We start from the raw sequence: 20,288 nt of genomic DNA, 5'->3' as shown, positions 1-20,288 counted from the left end.
GAGCAAGAGAGTTGCAAAAGAGAGTATATATACCCCAACCAGGCAAGAGTTCTTACCGGGTGCTTCTAATAATTTGCCCCCAACTAGGGTATGCTACAAGTAAGTTAACAACATTCTCCTTTATTCCACACTTATTATTCTCCTATGATATTACTGAATTTATTACCGGAGAGTGCCCACGACCGAACCCAATCGCGTCTCACAGTGGAGCCACTAGCAAAAGCAACGGAGGAGAAATGTGTTGTTATCAAAATAGTGCGGTGAACGTGGACTCTAATAAATAGAAGATCACAAAATCTTGATTGTATAGAGTTTCACGATGAATAAAACAACGAAGTCAATAAAATGGAAACTCCAACCTCAAACATTGGCTCTATCAGTATAAAACGAATCTATCCAAATATAGGGTTCTCTGTAATTGGTGGGAAAAATGTTACCTACATTAATATGAAATTTATTATGACAAACCAGATAAATTTTTTTTTTATGACAAACAATATAAGTTTTTCCCCATTTCTTGTTCTATTGTAATAAAAAAAATTTGAAGTTCACTACCCATGTGAATGCTATGAATGCCATATATGTTATTATAATATATCTAACAAATTATGAATGTCATATCAACCATTGAAATGGATCTTCATTAAATTTTCAGGCACAATATGCATTACATTTTTATGCATGACAAGTGTAATATGCCTTTATCGTTGAATTATAACAAAATGCATGTATAAGGCACGCATGCTTGGAACTTTATGTGTATGAAGCATGTAGTAGAAGTTGCTTCATATTCTGTTGGTTGATGTTCTCCTTGGCATGTGCTTATACTTTAGATGGTAATTCAGTATGTGTATGAAGCATGTAGTAAATGGTTGTGAAGTTGCTTCATGTTCTATTGGTTGATGTTTTGTTATTAATTGGTTGAATATGTATGAACTGATTGACCATGCTACTTTGGATGTTCATTGAGTACGTGTATGAAGCATGTAGTAAAAGGTTGTAATGTTTTGTTTGGCATGCTCTTGTAATTTAGCTGGTAATTCAGTATACGTATGAAACATGTAATAAAGGGTCAGTGGAGTCATATGTATGCTCTTATACTTTAGATGTTCATTGACTCATTAAGCATACGCTGATTTCGTATTTTAAATTCATGTTACAACTGGTAAAGCTTATAACATTTTAAATTCATGTTACAACCCATGAGTTATCATTTTTATGCTTTTAATTCTTAAATTGGTCTTTGACAACTTTTATATAAATTGCCCATGTAATGTTTCATTCACTTCCTTTTATATCTGTTGCCCATGTAATGTTTCATTTGACACTTTTTATATCTATTTCATTCACTTGAATATGTTTACCTTACTTTTTCTGTTCTTCTATTAAGTAAAAACAAATAAATAGGTACGAATAAGCTTGTTTGTTTGTTTGTAAGGTACCATATCTACCATTAAGGTAACTTTGATGTTCTGTTATAACTTCAATAGGTTTGAACTAATTAGCATGCTCTGATTAGACTTGCATTAGATGTCTACTTCAAATCATGAAGTATATAGATTTGTATTTCAAAATAGGATTAAGTTGTGCATTATACAAAATCTAAAAAAACATATATCCACATGTTAGACAAAAAAGTTAGGCAGCACACACTTAAAAACTAAAGGGAACTTAATCTTTGAGTTGTGAAACTGCTTAGTGCTCTCCCTTTTGCACATAATGCCCCCATTGCATGCTCTTCCCTCCATTTTGAGGAAATTGCATCATATTCTATCCTGTTGATGTTGTATTGCTCAGCAACTGGTTCATATTTTGGATATGGCCCCTCGATGTAGGGCTCTATCATCAAGTCATATATATGCCACAACAACTAACAAGTGAATATATAAATTAGATGGAAACATGGCATTTAGATGGACCAAAGAAATAGATAAGGACTAACCATGGTAGTGGGATATGAAAGGCGTGAAACAAGCCGGGGAAGAGAGACCAGCCCTTGGAGACTAACTTTAGGAAGATAAATCTTAGTCCTGAAGGTAAACTGAAAATAGGAATAGGTTAATCAGTGTATATATGTGCATGGTATTATATGTAATATTACTATTAAATGCTTAATAAGATTTGTGTTATTACTATTGAAGGTCTTGTTGGGAACTCTTGAGGGTAGTGGGTGTGTATTTTGAATACACCTCCTTCATAGGGGGTGTACTTGGGGCCTTTAATAGTGAATGTCCATCTTAACAGGTGAACATCTAGAGGTCCTGCATGAATCAAACATTGATAAAAAGAAATGCAGTAAGAAAAAGTCTGCAGAAGTAGGTTAATTGAGATACCTTCAACGCTTATAAGCTAACTTGGTGACTCATGAGCGAGTTTGCACAAATCTAACCAAATTCGTCAGAACTTGAAGTGTATCCATTTGCTGGTATGCTCTTTTGTCTGAATGTTTTTAAGATTAGGGCAAACCTCAAAGTAGAAACAACGTTCTATTTATAATGGGTTAGGGGTGGAAAAGTTAAAGGTCACACTGAAGCTGAAACGATGGTGTGTACTATTGTGTCAGGTTTATTTGCTTTGTAATTATGGATTATTTGTCTAATTAATGATTGCTTTTGCAGATAAACAAGACATTTGAGGATTTCTTTTTTGGGGAATGAAGACTAATCTTTATTATGTAATCCACATCGATTATGATATGTCCATTTGAAATCAACTTGTGTATGTTGCTTTTATTTGTTCTTGACTAGTTTCTATAATTTGATTTCAAATCTTTGATATATAAAAAATGATGTTCATTTAGCATGTCTGCTTCTATGCCAATCTGAATATTGCCCAGAAATTTCATTGAAATACTAGGCAAAGAAGAAACCAAGTCACATTGAATTAAAAAAAATGTCATATAAAGAACAATATGAAGACAAATAATACATAAAATCTATCATCTGAATCAAAATCCATTGACATAATTGATTAAAACATATGTCATATGCAACACGCTACAACGACAGAAATCAATATGCAAAATGTCATCACTATAACCAAGACGCTAATTTCCCATAATTTTTTTGACATTTTGTTTTAGTAGGCTACCATTCAAGGGTCATATAGGTATCAGAAATAATAAATATAATGTCATCGGAATACGCGTAAGATGATAGTGTACCAATAAGTTGATGTCATGTGAGGTTGATTCAAATGACAGAACGCAACCGTCGTCTAAAAGGGAATCAAACAATAATGAGCCCCGTAACAGTTTTATATTCTTCGGGATGGCGGTTTTGAACCGTAATCTGAAGGGGTTATCGGGGTAGTGATGACCTATATAGTAAATGGGAGAGGTAAAATAGGAAGAATGAGATAACTGGCTGTAGAGGGAATCAACGATCGAAAAAATGATTAACAGTAATAGTAGCCACATGTGTAATTTAGTGTAAATTTCAATAGCTCTATATTACATTTTGAAATTTCTTAGCCATACCGTGACAACGGGTAAAATTTGTTGAAACACCTTTCCACATGATTTTGATTTGACAAAATTATTTAAGATAATCTCATGATTAAGACAATTAAATTTAAGTGCTTTGATTTAATTATACTAATGTGTTTGTTCAATGTTGAGTAAGTTTACTAACGAGAACAGGAACTAAGTGTTCAATAAAAAGAAAGACAGAACGAAGTCAGCATGAGCAAAGACACACAGCAGAAGCTGAGTAAAATGTAACTCAGTCTTGTTAAAAGAAAAGTCTTCTTCAGAATAACGCTTGAAGGCAAAGCCGACCGAAGAAGCTGAGTAGAACGTAACCCAGCCTCGTCAAAGATGACCGTTCTACAAACAACGGCTATTTGGAATTCAAATCATTGAAGACCAGAAATCATTATAAATAGACACGTTCATCATTTGGAACGAATAACACATACAAGCAAATACAGACAGAAAAGCCAATCTTCACAAGAGTGAAAATCCAAATTAGAAGCTGTCTGAAAAGAAAGCAAGCTCTTACACCAAATTTCCAATCATTGTGTAAAAGTCTAGAGTGAATTTGTATTCATCTAAAGTGTTCTTCATTTAGAAAGAACAATCTTGTATCAATTGTAAAGGTTAGAAGAGTGAAGCTGAGTACTCGGTTTTAGTACTCAGTGGTAGAGAAAATCTGAGTGTTCGGTTATAGCACTCAGTAGGATTGAGTAGACGAATAGAGGACGGTACTCTTGCATACTCAATTGCTTTGTAAACGGTTTGTGCTCTACCTTTAAAGAGCTCAGTAGTGGATTGAAAAAGCCCGGAGGGATTTTGGGGACTAGACGTAGGCGGTGAGGCCGAACCAGGATAAGACTGCTGAGTAATCTCTAACCCTCTCTCTTGATATATATATGTATGTGTTGCTTGCTTAAATTACTCAGTATATAATTTGTATAAGCCGACGCTGAGTAATCAGAGTGCTGAGTTGGAAGCTGACCTAAGGTGTTATTTCCCAACTCATAATTGAAACAGCTCTAGTCAGTGTCTGACTAAAGCTGTCTCACACTTCACTCAGCCTTGCTGACCTAAAGCTGAGTTAAATTATCAAAGAATTAATTAAGTCAACATTATTAAGCGAAAAAGTTATATTAGTTCCTAACCCCCCCCCCCTTGGAACTAATCATATTAAATTACACGGGACCAACAAGTGGTATCAGAGCTCAGTAGCTCACTATTCAAGATAAAACTATCTTGAACTGATCCCTGTAAATGGCTGAGAACAACACTCGTTTCCTTCTAGGAAATCAAACAACACAGATACTCCATGAGGGATTATCTATTAGTCAGCCTCCTCTGTTCTTCCGGTCAAATTATACATTTTGGAAGAACAGAATGAAAAACTTCATTCAGGCAACAAACATGAGTGCATGGCTGGCTATAGTCCAAGGCCCGTTTGTTCCCTATGAAATTATTAACGGAGGAAAATCTGTCAAGAGTGAGTCTAAGTGGTCAGAGGATGACCTTAAAAAATTACAAAATAATGCTTCGGCTATCAATATGCTTCACTGTGCGTTAAATGCTGCAGACAAAATTTCAGGTTGTGAGTCAGCACAGGAAATCTGGAAGAAGCTGGAGGTGACCTATGAAGGAACCAGCAAGGTCAAAGAGTCCAAGGTGAATCAACACATGAGACTATACGAGCTGTTTGAGATGAACGAAAATGAAGACATCTTTGAGATGAACTCAAGGTTCACCAATATCATAAATGAGCTTAAGAGACTCGGAAAGAACTTCACAGAAAAAGAACAGGTAAAGAAAATCTTAAGAAGTCTCCCCAAGAGTTGGCAAGCTAAGAAGACAGCTGTGGAAGAAGCTCAGGACCTGACCACGTACAAATATGATGAGCTGAATGGATCTCTGCTGGCCCACGAGATCTCCATGAAGAATTTTGAGGCTAAAGAAAAGTCTGAGGACAAGAAGCAAAAATCTCTTGTCATGAAAGCCGACTCAACAGAAGCTGACTCATCAGATGATGAGGAAATGGCCATGTTCACAAGAAAGATGAAAAAGCTGTTTAGGAAAAATGATAAGAACAGCAAAAGGCCATTCAAAAGAAGTGATAAATACAGAGCTGAGTCTAGCGATAGCAGACATAAGAAGGATAGCTCCAAGCCTGTTACTTGTTTCGAATGCCATCAAACTGGGCACATCAAGTCAAGCTGTCCTACTCTGAAGAAAGAAAAGAAGGGCAGTAGAAAGACAATGGTGGCCACATGGAGTGACAGTGATGAGTCAACCTCATCAGAAGCTGATGCCACTGAGTCAGCAAACATTTGCTTCATGGCTGATGAAGCTGCTGACAACTGCCAATCTGAGCAAGCTGACCTCTCCGATGGGTCTGACCATGAGGAACACTGTAATGAGGCAACATCTATACCCTTGCTCAGAAATGAAATGGTTAATGCCCTGAGTGATCTCTATACACTGATCAAAAAGTGTAACAAGAAAATAAGAGCACTCAGCAGGCGGTGTGATGAGATTGAAGAGGTCAAACTCAGTGACCTCCGACATCTGCTCTAGGACAATACTAGGCAAGATGAAAATCTAAAAATCATGCATCGGTTTGTCTCGGAAGTCCAATTAGATTCTAAGAATCTGAGAAAGGACATCACCTCAATACAGAACCAACTGAGTTCATCGACTAAGAAAAGGTTCTACCCAAATACTGAGTATTCAGGTACTAGTGAGCAAAGACGGTACACTCAGCGGAACAGTCAGTGTGACTGTTGTGGAAAGAGGGGACACACTGTAAGTGTGTGTTGGTATGCTCAACACCGTCGTGCTGACCAAACATGGAAACACCCTCAAAGGGTAGTTTATTGTGACTTTTGTGGGAAATATGGCCACACCATAAATATATGCCGTCACAAAATAAAATATGATACATCACCTGTTCATTCTAATAAATGAGGACCCAAAAAGAATTGGGTACCTAAAGATAACTAGTTCAATTGCAGGTGAGCCTGAGATGTGCTGAGAAGTCAAAGCTATGGTATATTGACAGCGCATGCTCGAGGCATATTACTGGTGATGAAATTCAGTTCATCACACTTGTGCATAAACAAGGAGGAAGTGTAAGTTTCGGAGACAACAAAAAGGGTAAGATAGTGGGATCAGGTACTATTGGAGGAAACCCTACTATTGAGTCAGTCTCCCTAGTCAGGGGTCTCAAATATAACCTATTGAGCGTAGCTCAACTGTGTGACAGCGGTAGAAATGTTGTATTTGATGCCACTAAGTGTCGAATACTTGAGGGTAAAACAAATGATTTGATTTTAACTGCCCCTCGTGTTGACAATGTCTTCATGCTGAGTTTAGAAAAAAAGGTTTCAAAAAATATATGCTTAGTATCAAAGGAAGATAATTACTGGCTATGGAATAGGAGACTTGGTCATGTAAGCATGGACCTCCTTGCCAAATTAGCAAGAAAGCAATTAGTTGAGGGTTTGCCCAAACTTAGATTTGAGAAGGATCAATTATGCAATACTTGTCAGCAAGGTAAACAAACCAAAAAGTCTTTTCAAAGTAAAAATGTAGTCTCAACCAAACGTCTATTAGAATTACTACACTTGGATCTTTTCGGACCAGTCCAGCCGCTGAGCTTGGGTGGTAAGAGATTTTCCTTGGTCATTGTAGATGATTTCTCTCGGTACACTTGGGTCATCTTGCTAAGTAGCAAGGATGAAGCTTTTGAGATATTCTCAACACTGATTAGAAAACTTGAAAATGACAAAGACCTAAAATTAGCTCACATCCGAAGTGATAATGGCGGAGAATTCAAAACCAATAGTTTGATGAATTCTGTGAAGTCAGCGGCATTGACAATAATTTTTCTGCTCCTAGAACTCCTCAACAAATTGGGGTTGTTGAAAGGAAGAACAAAACCTTAGTTGAAATAGCTAGGACAATGCTGAGTGAGAATAGGCTTCCAAAGTATTTCTGGGGTGAAGCTGTCAACACAGCTTGTTATATACTCAATAGGGCTTTAGTTAAACCTATACTTAAGAAAACGCCCTATGAACTTTGGAAAGGACGAAAACCCAACATTTGGATATTTTCGTGCCTTTGGTTGTAAATGTTTTATTCTTAATACGAAAGACAACCTTGCTAAGTTTGATTCCAAAGCTGATGAAGCTATCTTTCTAGGGTACTCAACAAACAGCAAAGCATATAGGGTGTTTAATAAACGAACTCAGGTCGTAGAAGAGTCTGTACATATTGAGTTCAATGAAACTGACCCTGCAGGGAAGATAAGTCAGCCTACCGAAGATGACCCATGCTTAGCTTCCACTGACCAAAATGGAGCCGTTGAGTCATTACCATAAGGGCTGACAAAAGGTAAAAACGAACCTGAAATTACCTTTGCTGACCAATCTAAAACTGCAGAAATTGTTGAAACACCTATTCCTGAAAACTCAACACTACCAAAAGAGATCAAGATTCTAATAGGACACTCAGAGAAGTCTATTCTTGATGCTGCTGAGAACACCCTGATGACCAGAAATCAACTCAGGAGATATCTCAGTAATGTTGCGTTCGTCTCAGTTCATGAGCCAAAGAACTTCTCAGAAGCTGAGCATGATGAATTCTGGATAAACGCTATGCAAGAGGAACTTGATCAGTTCAAGAGAAACGAAGTATGGGATTTAGTGCCTAAACCAAAGAACCAAAAGACCATTGGAACGAAGTGGGTATTTCGCAACAAGTTAGACGAACAAGGTAACGTAGTCAGAAACAAAGCCAGACTTGTAGCTCAAGGTTACAGTCAGCAGGAAGGTATTGATTATGGTGAGACCTTTGCACCCGTAGCTAGGTTGGAGGCAATAAGAATATTATGTGCATATGCTAGCTTTATGAACTTTAAACTGTTCCAAATGGATGTTAAGAGTGCATTTCTTAATGGAGTTATAAATGAAGAGGTTTATGTTAGTCAGCCTCCAGGGTTTGAGGATTCAAAATTCCCAAACCATGTTTATAAACTTAAAAAGGCTATGTACGGCCTAAAGCAAGCACCACGTGCTTGGTACGAAAGGCTGACCAGGAACTATGTTAGAGGACAAGCTGACACAACCTTATTCATTAAGAAAAAGGGTAAAGATACCCTGTTGGCACAAATATACGTAGATGATATTATCTTTGGTGCTACTAATGAATCTATGTGCAATGAATCTAGCAAACAGATGCAAACTGAGTTTGAGATGTCAATGATGGGAGAACTCAACTTCTTCCTTGGACTTCAAATTAAACAAGGAAAGAATGGCATCTTCATTAGTCAGGATAAGTATGCCAAAGAAATATTGAAGAAGTTCGATATGGAAGGTTGTAAGCCAATATCTACCCCAATGGGTACTGACACTGTGCTTTGTGCTGATGAGAAAGGTAAGTCGGTAGACAGCAAGTTATATCGAGGTATGATTGGCTCTCTACTTTATCTAATTGCTAGTAGGCTAGACATTCAGTACTCAATATGTTATTGCACAAGATATCAAGCCGACCCTAAGGAATCTCACTATATAGCTGTGAAAAGAATTTTTAGATATTTGCAAAGCTCAGTAAATGTAGGTTTATGGTATCCAAACACAAATAACTTCACACTCATTGGATACACTGACGCTGACTATGGACGAGACAAGCTGGAGCGTAAAAGCACTACAGGAGGATGTCACTTCCTTGGAAGCTGTCTAGTGTCTTGGTTCAGCAAGAAGCAGTCGTCAGTTGCCCTGTCAACCACTGAAGCTGAGTACATTGCTGCTGGAAGCTGTGTGGCACAAGTCCTATAGATTAAGCAACAGCTAGAGGATTATGGTGTACAAAGAAAAACAATCATAGTCAAGTGCGACAATAAGAGTGCCATTGACTTATCCAAAAATCCAATCCAACACAGCAGGATGAAGCACGTCAGCATTAGGCATCACTTCATCAGAGATCATGTACTCAAGGGTGAGATCAAGCTGACCTATGTTCCAACAGATGAACAGCTTGCAGATATCTTCATGAAGCCCTTGGCTCGTGAGCAGTTTAGCATACTAAGGGAAGCTATCGGTATGTGTAATCCTCTTCAATAAATTTTCTGCGCTAAATGGATGTTGAGTGATTATTATATCCCGAGTGATTATTGCATGATATGTAACTATCATAAGCTGAGATAACATGAATGACATAAAATCACTATATGCTGAGTAGACATACATATTGAGTGATTACTATGTGTTGAGTTACTAAGCATGCTAAACATCCATTCTATACGAAACAACATACTCGGAACTCCAAACGGTTAGAATCCTAGATACTGAGTAAAGCCACTTGCACAATTAATGCTAGCACGCGCATTTAAGTAGCCACCTAGGATGACGTAGACATTATGATTAGAAAACCATGCGCCGAATGTGTCATTAATGCCAGAGATAACTGTCGATTGATCAACTCGAGGACAAACCGCCATTCCGACCTATCAGATTAACTCGAAACGACTATAAATAGTGGACGATTTCCCATTAACCTCTATTTACACTTGAAATCTTTGGCATTCGATTTCTCTCTCTTAAATTCCCTAATCTTCTAACTCTCTCAAGAATCCTCAAGAAAACATGTCTAGCGATTCCTAGAATAACTCCGGCCACCAATACGACGACGATCACTCCGATATGAACCCTCCATCTCCTGCTGAGCAGGAATATCAAGAGACTTCTGTAGAATCTCAAGAACAAACCCATGGTCAGCATGACCAATCTGTTCCCAAGGTCAGCATGCTTCGTAAAAACCCTCAAGTTGACCAAGCAACTCCTTCAAAGAAGAAGAAGGAGAAGAAGAACCTGAAACCCAAGGAAAGGACTTTTTCCCCGGTATTCAAAAACATCAAAAACCTCAAAGTTTTCCGTTCCCTCTGGTTCTCTAAAGGATTCGTAGAAGCTGAGAAACCCTTTTGCGAATGGATTTCAAAGAATGGCTAGACCAAACTCTTCTCTCTCCCTGGAACCACCTACCCGCAGTTGGTAAGAGAATTCTATACAAATCTAAGGGTTGCCGATGATGATAACGACTATATGGTTACCAAAGTCAAAAACAAGGATATCATCATCACTGTGTCTTATCTTGCTAAACTGCTAAAGCTGAAGGAAAAGGAATCTGAACTCAGGTGCACGAACGACTACCTGCGCATTGATTACCCTATTGAGTTCTGTAAACCAAAGAACCACAAAGGAGAAATCGCCAGTACTAGCATGGGTCAACCTAAAAAACAAGCTCACTACACCCTAACCAACTTCCTGTTTCCCAAGGTCAACTCCTCATCCTCAGCTTCCAACTTTGAGCAATGCTTCATCTGGCACATGCTGAACTACAAGCCGCTCAACATGCCCGTATTTCTCATCGGAGCATTTCAAAGAAGCACCGGGATCCTTAGGATGGGCTCTCTCATCACCAGAATACTTCAGGATCACCAGAATACTTCAGGATCACCAGGTCAGTCTAGTAGAAGAGATTGAGATCGAGGGCACTGAGATCACCTCAGCAGTACTGTTCGGCTTAGCTCACAGCCAACCCATCAAACCCAAGAAAGGAAAGGGGGCTATAGAACCCGCTGAGGAAGATATGGAAGGGGATAATATGGTTGAAAGAGCACATGATGAGCTGATCAAGAAAGGAAAGAAAGTAAGGGTTGAAGAAGCACCCGCTGAGCGCACTAGGCAGGACCGAAAGAGGAAAGCTGACCAATCCTCAACCAAAGATATCAACACAGCTCCGAAGAATCTTAGGATAATATCCAGTGCGAAGGAAGCTGCTCTTGCTGAGCAAGCTCAAGGGGAACCTAAGTCAGCTGAGAAACAAAAAAGGCAAGTTGAGCCTGAGGAAGAAAGTGAGGAAACACCTGATCAGCCTCTGAAGAAGAAGAAGAAAACCTCTGGGTTGAAGCCGATAGATGCTAACCCACTTGACTTTGTGATTACAAAGGAATCATACTTCGTGCGAAGTCAAGAAATTGATTTGGAGAAGACTACTTGTGATTAGGAGGAAGAACATGGCGGTACTGAGGGTCAGCCTCAAGCTGATAAGATGGGTTCTGCTGAGCCAAGTAACACAGGTGCTGCTAAGCAACCTACTGAGAACCAAGCTGAGTCACTAGTGCAGGACAAGGTTGTGGAAGGCCTTGATGCTGACCTTGGACTTAACTCTTCCTCTGAGTCCCTTGACTCTATTACTGCTGATCCTTCACTTCAAACCAATTAGGACAGCATAGAAAAGTAGTTCAAACACAAAGCTCTGAAACCCAAAGTCATAGACTTATTGGATGAATCTCCACTGAGGGACCCAATCACTGATCTCACTAGGCTTCAATTATAGTTCTTCACAGACATCATTGAACCCACTCCCGACCAAGTGAAGGAAAAACAAGCCTCTATTTCTCAAGCTGAGGAACAAGCCGACCCAAAAGCTCCTAAGGGTCCAATCTCTACCGACACTTCTGCTCATCCTTCCACTAAGCAAGTGCTCGAAGTCCATGCTGCTCAACCCAACATGTTAGCAAAGGAAACTCCTCCTGCTCAAGCCAGCTCTGAGTTGCCTCCTCCTCAAAACTCTACTCAACCTCAGACTGACACTGAGCAGGTTAATAACTCTATTGATCACACTCTTTCTACTCCTACCAAGCAGACAGAAAACCCGTCAGCTCCTGTTGCTGACCTAAATAAAAGTGCAGCCGCTGACCAAGCTGGCACCTCCACTTCCGGGCAGCACCTAACACCTCCTCCATCCGGTGCTGACAAGATTCCGGCCCCTGAGCATCTCACTGATGAATCCTACACCTATCTGAATGCTTCTGAGTCTGGAAGGAAAATCATTGACTCAGCTCAAGCTCTACTTCAAGATATTCATCAGTCTCACACCGATGCTGCTGCGTCTATTCCTGCTGAGCCAACCCAATTATCCTCTGTCACTCAACTTCTGACCGAACTTAAGGGTCTCAAAGAACTGATGAGTGTCATGACATCTTTTGTCTCTCAATAGCCCAAGCAAGAATCCATCGTGAAGCTGGCTGAACTCCAGCTGATGATGGTGAATCACATGAACTCCATCCAAGGTCAACTCAATGCCTTATCAGCTGCGAACTCAACATCTGCAACCTCTGCTGAGCTCAATCACCTTTTCTCCCAGCTGTCCTCTGAGCTGACTGGAGCTCTTGACCTTATCTCCTCCTCTTCTCAATGCTCCATATAACAGATTGGTGAAGCCATTCGCCTACTCAACCTGAGCAAAGAAGAAATGGACACTGACCAAGTCAAGACCAACGAGATTCTACAATGCACTCAGTCAACACTTGCGCATGTCCGGCATATAAATGTTCAGCGTCAGTCCTATGATACTGCATTCCTCAAGATGTATCATCAATCCTATGCACGAATGACAGATTCGATAACTTGGATCGGGAAATCTCTAGAGTATTTACTCAGTATGCTAAGTGCCAACATAAAAATCCCCACCTCAAGTATGGCCGATGGCGTGCAGGTCTTTAAAGGTCTAAGGGAGAGTACGAGTCAAATGCAACAGTATTCCTCGATACTGACTCGTGCTGTTCATCAAGGGACTTTCTATGCTCCTCCTCCTCCATCTCATGATGCTGGCAAAATGGGGGAGAAATATCAAAAGAAGCAAGCTGCTGGAACTCAGCAGAAAACGGGGGAGAAAGGTAAAGCCAAAATGCCAGCTGCCAGAACTCAGCAGAAGCCTGGTTCAACTTCTGCTGTCCCGAGCACCCACACTCAGCAACAACGAACTGCCCAAACCAAACCCAAGTCAAATCAAGTTCAAGCCAATATTAAGAAGTAGAACTAGCAATAGTCTATAGTCTTTGCTTGTAACTTATATTTTATGGCATGATCATGTTAAGCTGAGTAATATTATATATAAGCATCTTTTATCCAAACTGTCTTTATATATGCAATGCTTACTTGCTGTGTTTTTATGCTGATTTGTCTGATTCAACTATCCATTGAACAACAATCAAACAAAGCGTGTGAACTTAAAAATTAAACAAGTTAATATACTCAGCACACTTCCAACTCTGATACCTATATTTGACCTCTTCTGAAAACTGACCTTAGGCTCATCTGAATTAGATCTTGGAAGGTCTAGAATTGAACTAAGTCAGTAAAGGCATGCCTTAGTTTCACTCGATTAGATCTTCGAAGGTTTAGAGTTGAATTAAGTCAGTAGATGCAACCCTTACGGGGGAGTAATTTCAGAAGAATAAGAAAAGTCAACTATCATGGGGAACCTTAATGTTGAGTTCCATAATTAAATACTTTTGCCAACATCAAAATGAGGGAGTTTGTTGAAACACCTTTTCACATGATTTTGATTTGACAAAATTATTTAAGATAATCTCATGATTAAGACAATTAAATTTAAGTGCTTTGATTTAATTGTACTAATGTGTTTGTTCAATGTTGAGTAAGTTTACTAACGAGAACATGAACTAAGTGTTCAATAAAAAGAAAGACAGAACGAAGTCAGCATGAGCAAAGACACACAGCAGAAGCTGAGTAAAATGTAACTCATCCTTGTTAAAAGAAAAGTCTTCTTCAGAATAACGCTTGAAGGCAAAGCCGACCGAAGAAGCTGAGTAGAACGTAACTCAGCCTCGTCAAAAGAAATCTTAAACGCAAAGCCGAATGATCAAGCTGAGTATTCGTCAGGACATCACCAATGATCCGTTGACTAAAAGACAAAGCCCGACACAGGTCTGCACCAATTCAAAAGTCTCAGAAATCCGCCTAGAGACCTTTTCGAGACGCATGGATCAACTGGCATTTGACAAGAAGACAAAACTGGCACTAGAAGACGAACCTGGCATAAGAAGACGAAACTGGCAAGCCTGACGCCTGCTAAAATCAGACGACGGGATTGGCCTGCAGCTTTGAAAGCTGACCAAGTGATGACAAAGATGACCGTTCTACAAACAACGGCTATTTGGAATTCAAATCATTGAAGACCAGAAATCATTATAAATAGACAAGTTCATCATTTGCAACGAATAACACATACAAGCAAACACAGACAGAAAAGCCAATCTTCACAAGAGTGAAAATCCAAATCATTGTGTAAAAGTCTAGAGTGAATTTGTATTCATCTAAAGTGTTCTTCATTTAGAAAGAACAATCTTGTATCAATTGTAAAGGTTAGAAGAGTGAAGCTGAGTACTCGGTTTTAGTACTCAGTGGTAGAGAAAATCTGAGTGTTCGGTTATAGCGCTCAGTAGGATTGAGTAGACGAATAGAGGACGGTACTCTTGCATACTCAATTGCTTTGTAAACGGTTGGTGCTCTACCTTTAAAGAGCTCAGTAGTGGATTGAAAAAGCCCGGAGGGATTCGTGGGACTGGACGTAGGCGGTGAGGCCGAACCAGGATAAGACTGCTGAGTAATCTCTAACCTTCTCTCTTGATATATATATATGTATGTGTTGCTTGCTTAAATTACTCAGTATATAATTTGTATAAGCCGACGCTGAGTAATCAGAGTGCTGAGTTGGAAGCTGACCTAAGGTGTTATTTCCCAACTCACAATTGAAACAGCTCTAGTCAGTGTCTGACTAAAGCTGTCTCACACTTCACTCAGCCTTGCTGACCTAAAGCTGAGTTAAATTATCAAAGAATTAATTAAGTCAGCATTATTAAGCGAAAAAGTTATATTAGTTCCTAACCCCCCCTTGGAACTAATCATATTAAATTACACGGGACCAATAAAATTCAATGGCCATGTATATAATTTACCCAACAATCAAACTCCATTGCTCTTTTCATATACTTAGGGAGCGTTTGGTTCGTGTAGGGGTAACAGAATGGAATCAAGAAAGGGAAACAAGAAGAAAGGAATGAAATGACCCTGAATTCCCTTATCTGTTTGTTTCAGTTCCACAAGGGAATGATATTCATCTGATTCCCTTTGTGGCTGTTTGGTTCAAATGAGCTAATAAACTAAATTTGTGTTTTTAACAACAATTTTCATACATTCATGTGTATGTATAATAAATTAATCATATGTAAATATAAGAATTAAAATCAATTACTTCAACCATTAAAATCAAAAAATGGTGTAACGGATAAAACAGAAATAAAATTAATCGTAAAAATGCATAAACATTCTAATTTAAAGAGAAAATAATAATTTTAAAGTAATTAAAAATAAATACTAAAACTGAATAATATGAAAAAGAAAAAAAATTGCTCAAAATTAGTTTTTAGGGCAAAAAAGTAAAAATAAATAAGTATAAGGATCAAAAGTAAAATTAGTCTACGGATAAAAAAAAATATAAATAAATAAGTATAGCGATCAAAATAAAAATAAAAAAGTAAAATTTAGTTAAAAATATTTTTTAAAGAAAAAAATAAAAAAATATAAATAAAAGGATCAAAACTGAAATTAATCCAAAGATAAAAGAAGTAAAAGTAAATAAATATAACAACTAAAATAAAAATTAAAAAGTAAAATAAAGACTAAAGTAGAATTTTACAATGAGGGTAAATTTTCAAGTTAGTAAGAGAGTGGAAAGGGAATGGAAAACCTTAGAGGATTGAGGGGAATGAGATTGGAAGAGTTATGGGTAAACCCAAAACTGAAATTGGCAAAAGAAATGATTGAATTGATAAAACAAACACCAACAAACGGAATGAATGCTTCTCTTTCCCTTACCCTTTCATGAAACCCTCAAAACAAACGCCCCCTAAATCTAGTCTGTGTTGTTAAATAAGCCACAACTCGTACTCGTAGATTTATGCTTATAAAAAAACAAAATGCATAATATTATAAATTTATCATTATTATTTTATGGTATAAACCTCGTATTGGCCCTTAAACTATACCTTAAAAATCAATTAGGTTCCTAAACTATTAAAATCGTTAATTAAGTCTTTAACTTATTTAAAAATTAACAATTCACACCCAATTTTCTAATAATCTTAAGAATTAATAGTAATCTAATCCTAATCTAACAATTAAACACATAATTAAAACTCTTTTTCAGGATTTTTATATTTTCTCTTTATTTTGGGTTTTACTTCATATTTTCTATTGGCGAAAGAGATATTTCTCTTCTTAATAAATTTTTTAACATCGTTTCCTTTTTCAAACATTTCTTTTATTTTATCTTGGATCTTTTTTAGACTTGAGATGAATATATTTCATATCCTCTATAATATTGCTTATGTGTTGAATTATGATTAATTACTATTAATTCTTTAACATTATTAGATAAGCGGGTGGGAATTATTAATTTCTAAATAGATTAAAGATTTGATTGATGATATTAATAGTTTAGGGAGCTAATTGATTTTCAATATATAGTTTAGGGACCAATATGAACTATATGCATTATTTTGTGTATTGCTATTTACTGTTCCAAATTACTTATCACCGCCCCCTCTTGGACACTTTTGCCCTTTTTATTTTTTAAGCTAAAAAACTGAAATTCTCTCAAATTTCTTCGAAATTCAAAAACCCGAACAACATTCATGGGACTTAAACACGGTAAAGGAAAAAGACTAATGATTCCTCGGATAAGCAGGCCCGTCCCTGAGCATGGGCTCGAGGGGCGTCTGCCCAGGACCCATGGACGAGAGAGGGCCCAATTATAGTAATGTATAGTACTAAGGTTTAAAACTATACCTAAAATGTATTTTGATTAAAAACATTATTATCAGATTCTTTCTAAATTAAAAACGTTGACATTAGATTAAATTAAAAAAAATAATAATTATACTTAATTAAAACATGGGCATAATTGCCAAATTTTCTAATTTACCTCAAATTCTTTCCAAATTTCCTAATAATAATACTGAACATCAATTCCCTAATTTATCTCAAAGTCTTTCCATCATTATCTCTCTCACCCATCAAATCATAACAAAATTTCTAATTTATCTTCCCATTTTTTAACCAAACTCCAATCCCAAAGAATATTGAACGGTATAATATTATCTTTCATCTTCAGTTCATATTCAATTTATTAGCTATATAATCAATTTTGTTCTCTAATCACCTTATTGTGAAACTTTCAATTGCTAATAGCATTTTTTTGTCTTTTAAAAACTCTATCAGATTCTGATTTACTTGGTCTTATAAGACAATTTGGGAGAAACGCATCAAAATCTTAGCCCCTAAAGCCCGTTAAGTGAGATGATTTTAAGATTTGGTTTTTTATTTTTATGTTATCATGCTTTGTGTCCTGAAGAGCATAAAATCTATTAGAATTATTTCATAATTTTTTAAATTTGAGAATTTTGCATCTAGAAATGCTCATAGACATCATTTTGTATAAAAAATTGGGTACTTAAAGCAATATAAAATGTTTTTTCATATACAGTGTTTTTATTAGATCGTTTATTAGGATCCCATTTGGTAACTCGCCCATGGGCCTCTAAAATCTCAGGATCGGTCCTGCGAATAAGTATTTTTATTTGAAAATCGAATCGAAAACACGAGTTCCATCTCCGGATTCGGAGACAAAATTCATCCAAAATGTGCTAAACGGGTGATTCACACCATTCCGCCTAGGCAGAAACGGATGAGCTATCTGTTTCTGCCTAGGCGGAAACGGGTGGATCACCCGTTTCTGCCATGGCAAAAACGGGTGGTCCGTTCCGCCATGGCAGAAACGGGTGATCCACCCATTTTTGCCATGGCAGAAACGGGTGATCCACCTGTTTCCGTCTAGGTGGAATGGTGTGAATCACCCGTTTAGCACATTTTGGATGAATTTTTTATATATATATTGATTGGATCGATTAGTTTTTGGAGACGAATTTCAATTAGTGTAAATAGGAATGGTAGTTATTCGATTTCCTCAACATTTCATTTTTCATAAATCCAATTTTTGACTCGGGAGAGAGAGAATATTAAGTTTTTGAATGGAAGAATGAAAAGGGCAAAAATGTCCAAAGGGCGGTGATAAGTAATTTAAGGGGCGGTGAATATCAAAACCCTATTTTATTAGTATTAGCTTACACAATACGACTCAGTCAAATCATATTGCAATCCATAACTTGTGCTAAACAGAACAGAATTAAAAAAAGCTTCCCCTGTACTCTTCTGCTCATCTTCAAAAAGCCTTCCCCTCTGACCCAGAAGTTCATCTTTCTTTCTTCCAGAGTTGACATTTTCATATCTAGTTTAATTTCTCCAGAATGTTAGGTTCTACATTGGAATTCATAAATGATGCTACTTCCAGCTCTCTTTACATATTCTATTTCTGCAATTTCATAATTGGAATCATCTTTCTTGCCTCTAAAACATCCACTTCTTCTCCGGACGACTTCGATGAGCAAACTCAACTTCTACTTACCGACGGACACACACCAGCATTAGCAACGGATTCCCATTTGGTCATTGATCGGAATAACATGTTAATAGAAATGGGTGAAGATGAAGAGAAATCAAATGTTGCAGAGGAATCAATTGAATGTGAGATTAATGAAAATGTCGATGATGATGATGATGATGGAGATAATGAAGAAGATGATGAATTTAGGAGGAGAGTTGATGAAAGGAACATGTTAATAGAAATGGGTGAAGATGAAGAGTCGTCAAATGTTGAAGAGGAATCAATTGAATGTGAGATTAATGAAAATGTCGATGATGAAGAAGATGATGAATTTAGGAGGAGAATTGAATGTGAGATTAATGAAAATGTCGATGATGATGATGAAGAAGATAATGAAGAAGATGATGAATTTAGGAGGAGAGTTGAAGAATTTATTGATAAAGTTAACAGGGGATGGAAGGCAGAGTTGCAGAGGACTGCATACTTGGTTTCTGCACAGTAGTGACGAATTCGGGATTCAACAACAACAAAGCGTTAATCCCGAAATGATTTGGGGTCGACTAACATACAGTGACGGAGCTAGGAATTGACAGTGGGGCTAATTTTAGTTCGACTAATGGGGATAATTTTTCGAAGTCCAGCTCGTCAGGGTTAGGCAAAAAAAATTTAAGCTTCAGCACACTAAAACTTTATCATTTTGGTATGTTGGCTATAAATTATAATATTTTCATATATTTTTTTTAATTTTTATCTATAATCTTTTTTAATTTTTTATAAAATTTAATTTAGAAATTAAGTTAATTAAGTCTCAAAATAAGAAGTTGATTTTTTTATAGATAATAAATTCTTAAAAAAATAGATATACTAAAAATAAGTTCAAATAAAACAATAAAGAGTCCAATTGAAAAAATAAAGTTCAAATAAAGCAAAAAAAAAATTGAGTTTGGTGTAGTTTGAACCTATAACCTCTCACATGAGAATAAGACTTTTAACCAACTTGACCACTTTAAACTATTGAAATAACACTACATAGGTTAAATATATATGAATATTAGGGGGGCTTATACGAGATAAAACTAACTATACTCAAGGGCGGAGCCGGTGGTCGGGGGGGCTTCGGCCCTCCGGGCTCTGGGCTGACTCCGCCCCTGCTAACATGAACAATCATATGAAACCGTATAATCAAGTCGTGTCAGCGATATAAATTCTCTCTCTCCACAGTAGTGATGAATTCGGGACTTCAAGATAAAAAAATTTTGATGTTTTTATCTTAGAAAATTAAAATTTCATACAAAAATCTAATGAATTTTCTAGCCATCGGTGTGTTCGAATCCGTGGTGTCTCTGCATAATCTGGATCAACTATTAATTTTGCTTGCCACAATTTGCTTTAATAAAAATAGGTTTTCATGTAAATTGTAAAAATTTGATTAAAAGAAGAATTTTTTTTTTTGGGG

At 37.2% G+C, this 20,288-nt stretch overlaps 1 protein-coding gene across 1 annotated transcript; it reads left to right on the top strand.

The window, feature by feature from the left end:
- Positions 1 to 18,641: 18,641 nt before the first annotated feature.
- On the top strand, positions 18,642 to 19,449 carry LOC136234716 (uncharacterized). The gene has a single exon (XM_066024190.1). The coding sequence runs from the start codon at positions 18,696 to 18,698 to the stop codon at positions 19,332 to 19,334; it is 639 nt and encodes a 212-aa protein (XP_065880262.1). The 5' UTR covers positions 18,642 to 18,695; the 3' UTR covers positions 19,335 to 19,449.
- The last annotated feature ends 839 nt before the right edge of the window (positions 19,450 to 20,288 follow it).

Source organism: Euphorbia lathyris, chromosome 7 (genome assembly GCF_963576675.1).
Source record: "Euphorbia lathyris chromosome 7, ddEupLath1.1, whole genome shotgun sequence".
NCBI classification, from domain to species: Eukaryota; Viridiplantae; Streptophyta; class Magnoliopsida; order Malpighiales; family Euphorbiaceae; genus Euphorbia; species Euphorbia lathyris.
Note: the sequence above shows the minus strand (reverse complement) of the source record. Positions and strands in the feature narration are given on the sequence as shown.

Excerpts from the sequence above, each read along its gene's own strand:
- LOC136234716 (XM_066024190.1), top strand. The coding sequence starts at position 18,696 with ATGTTAGGTTCTACATTGGAATTCATAAATGATGCTACTTCCAGCTCT.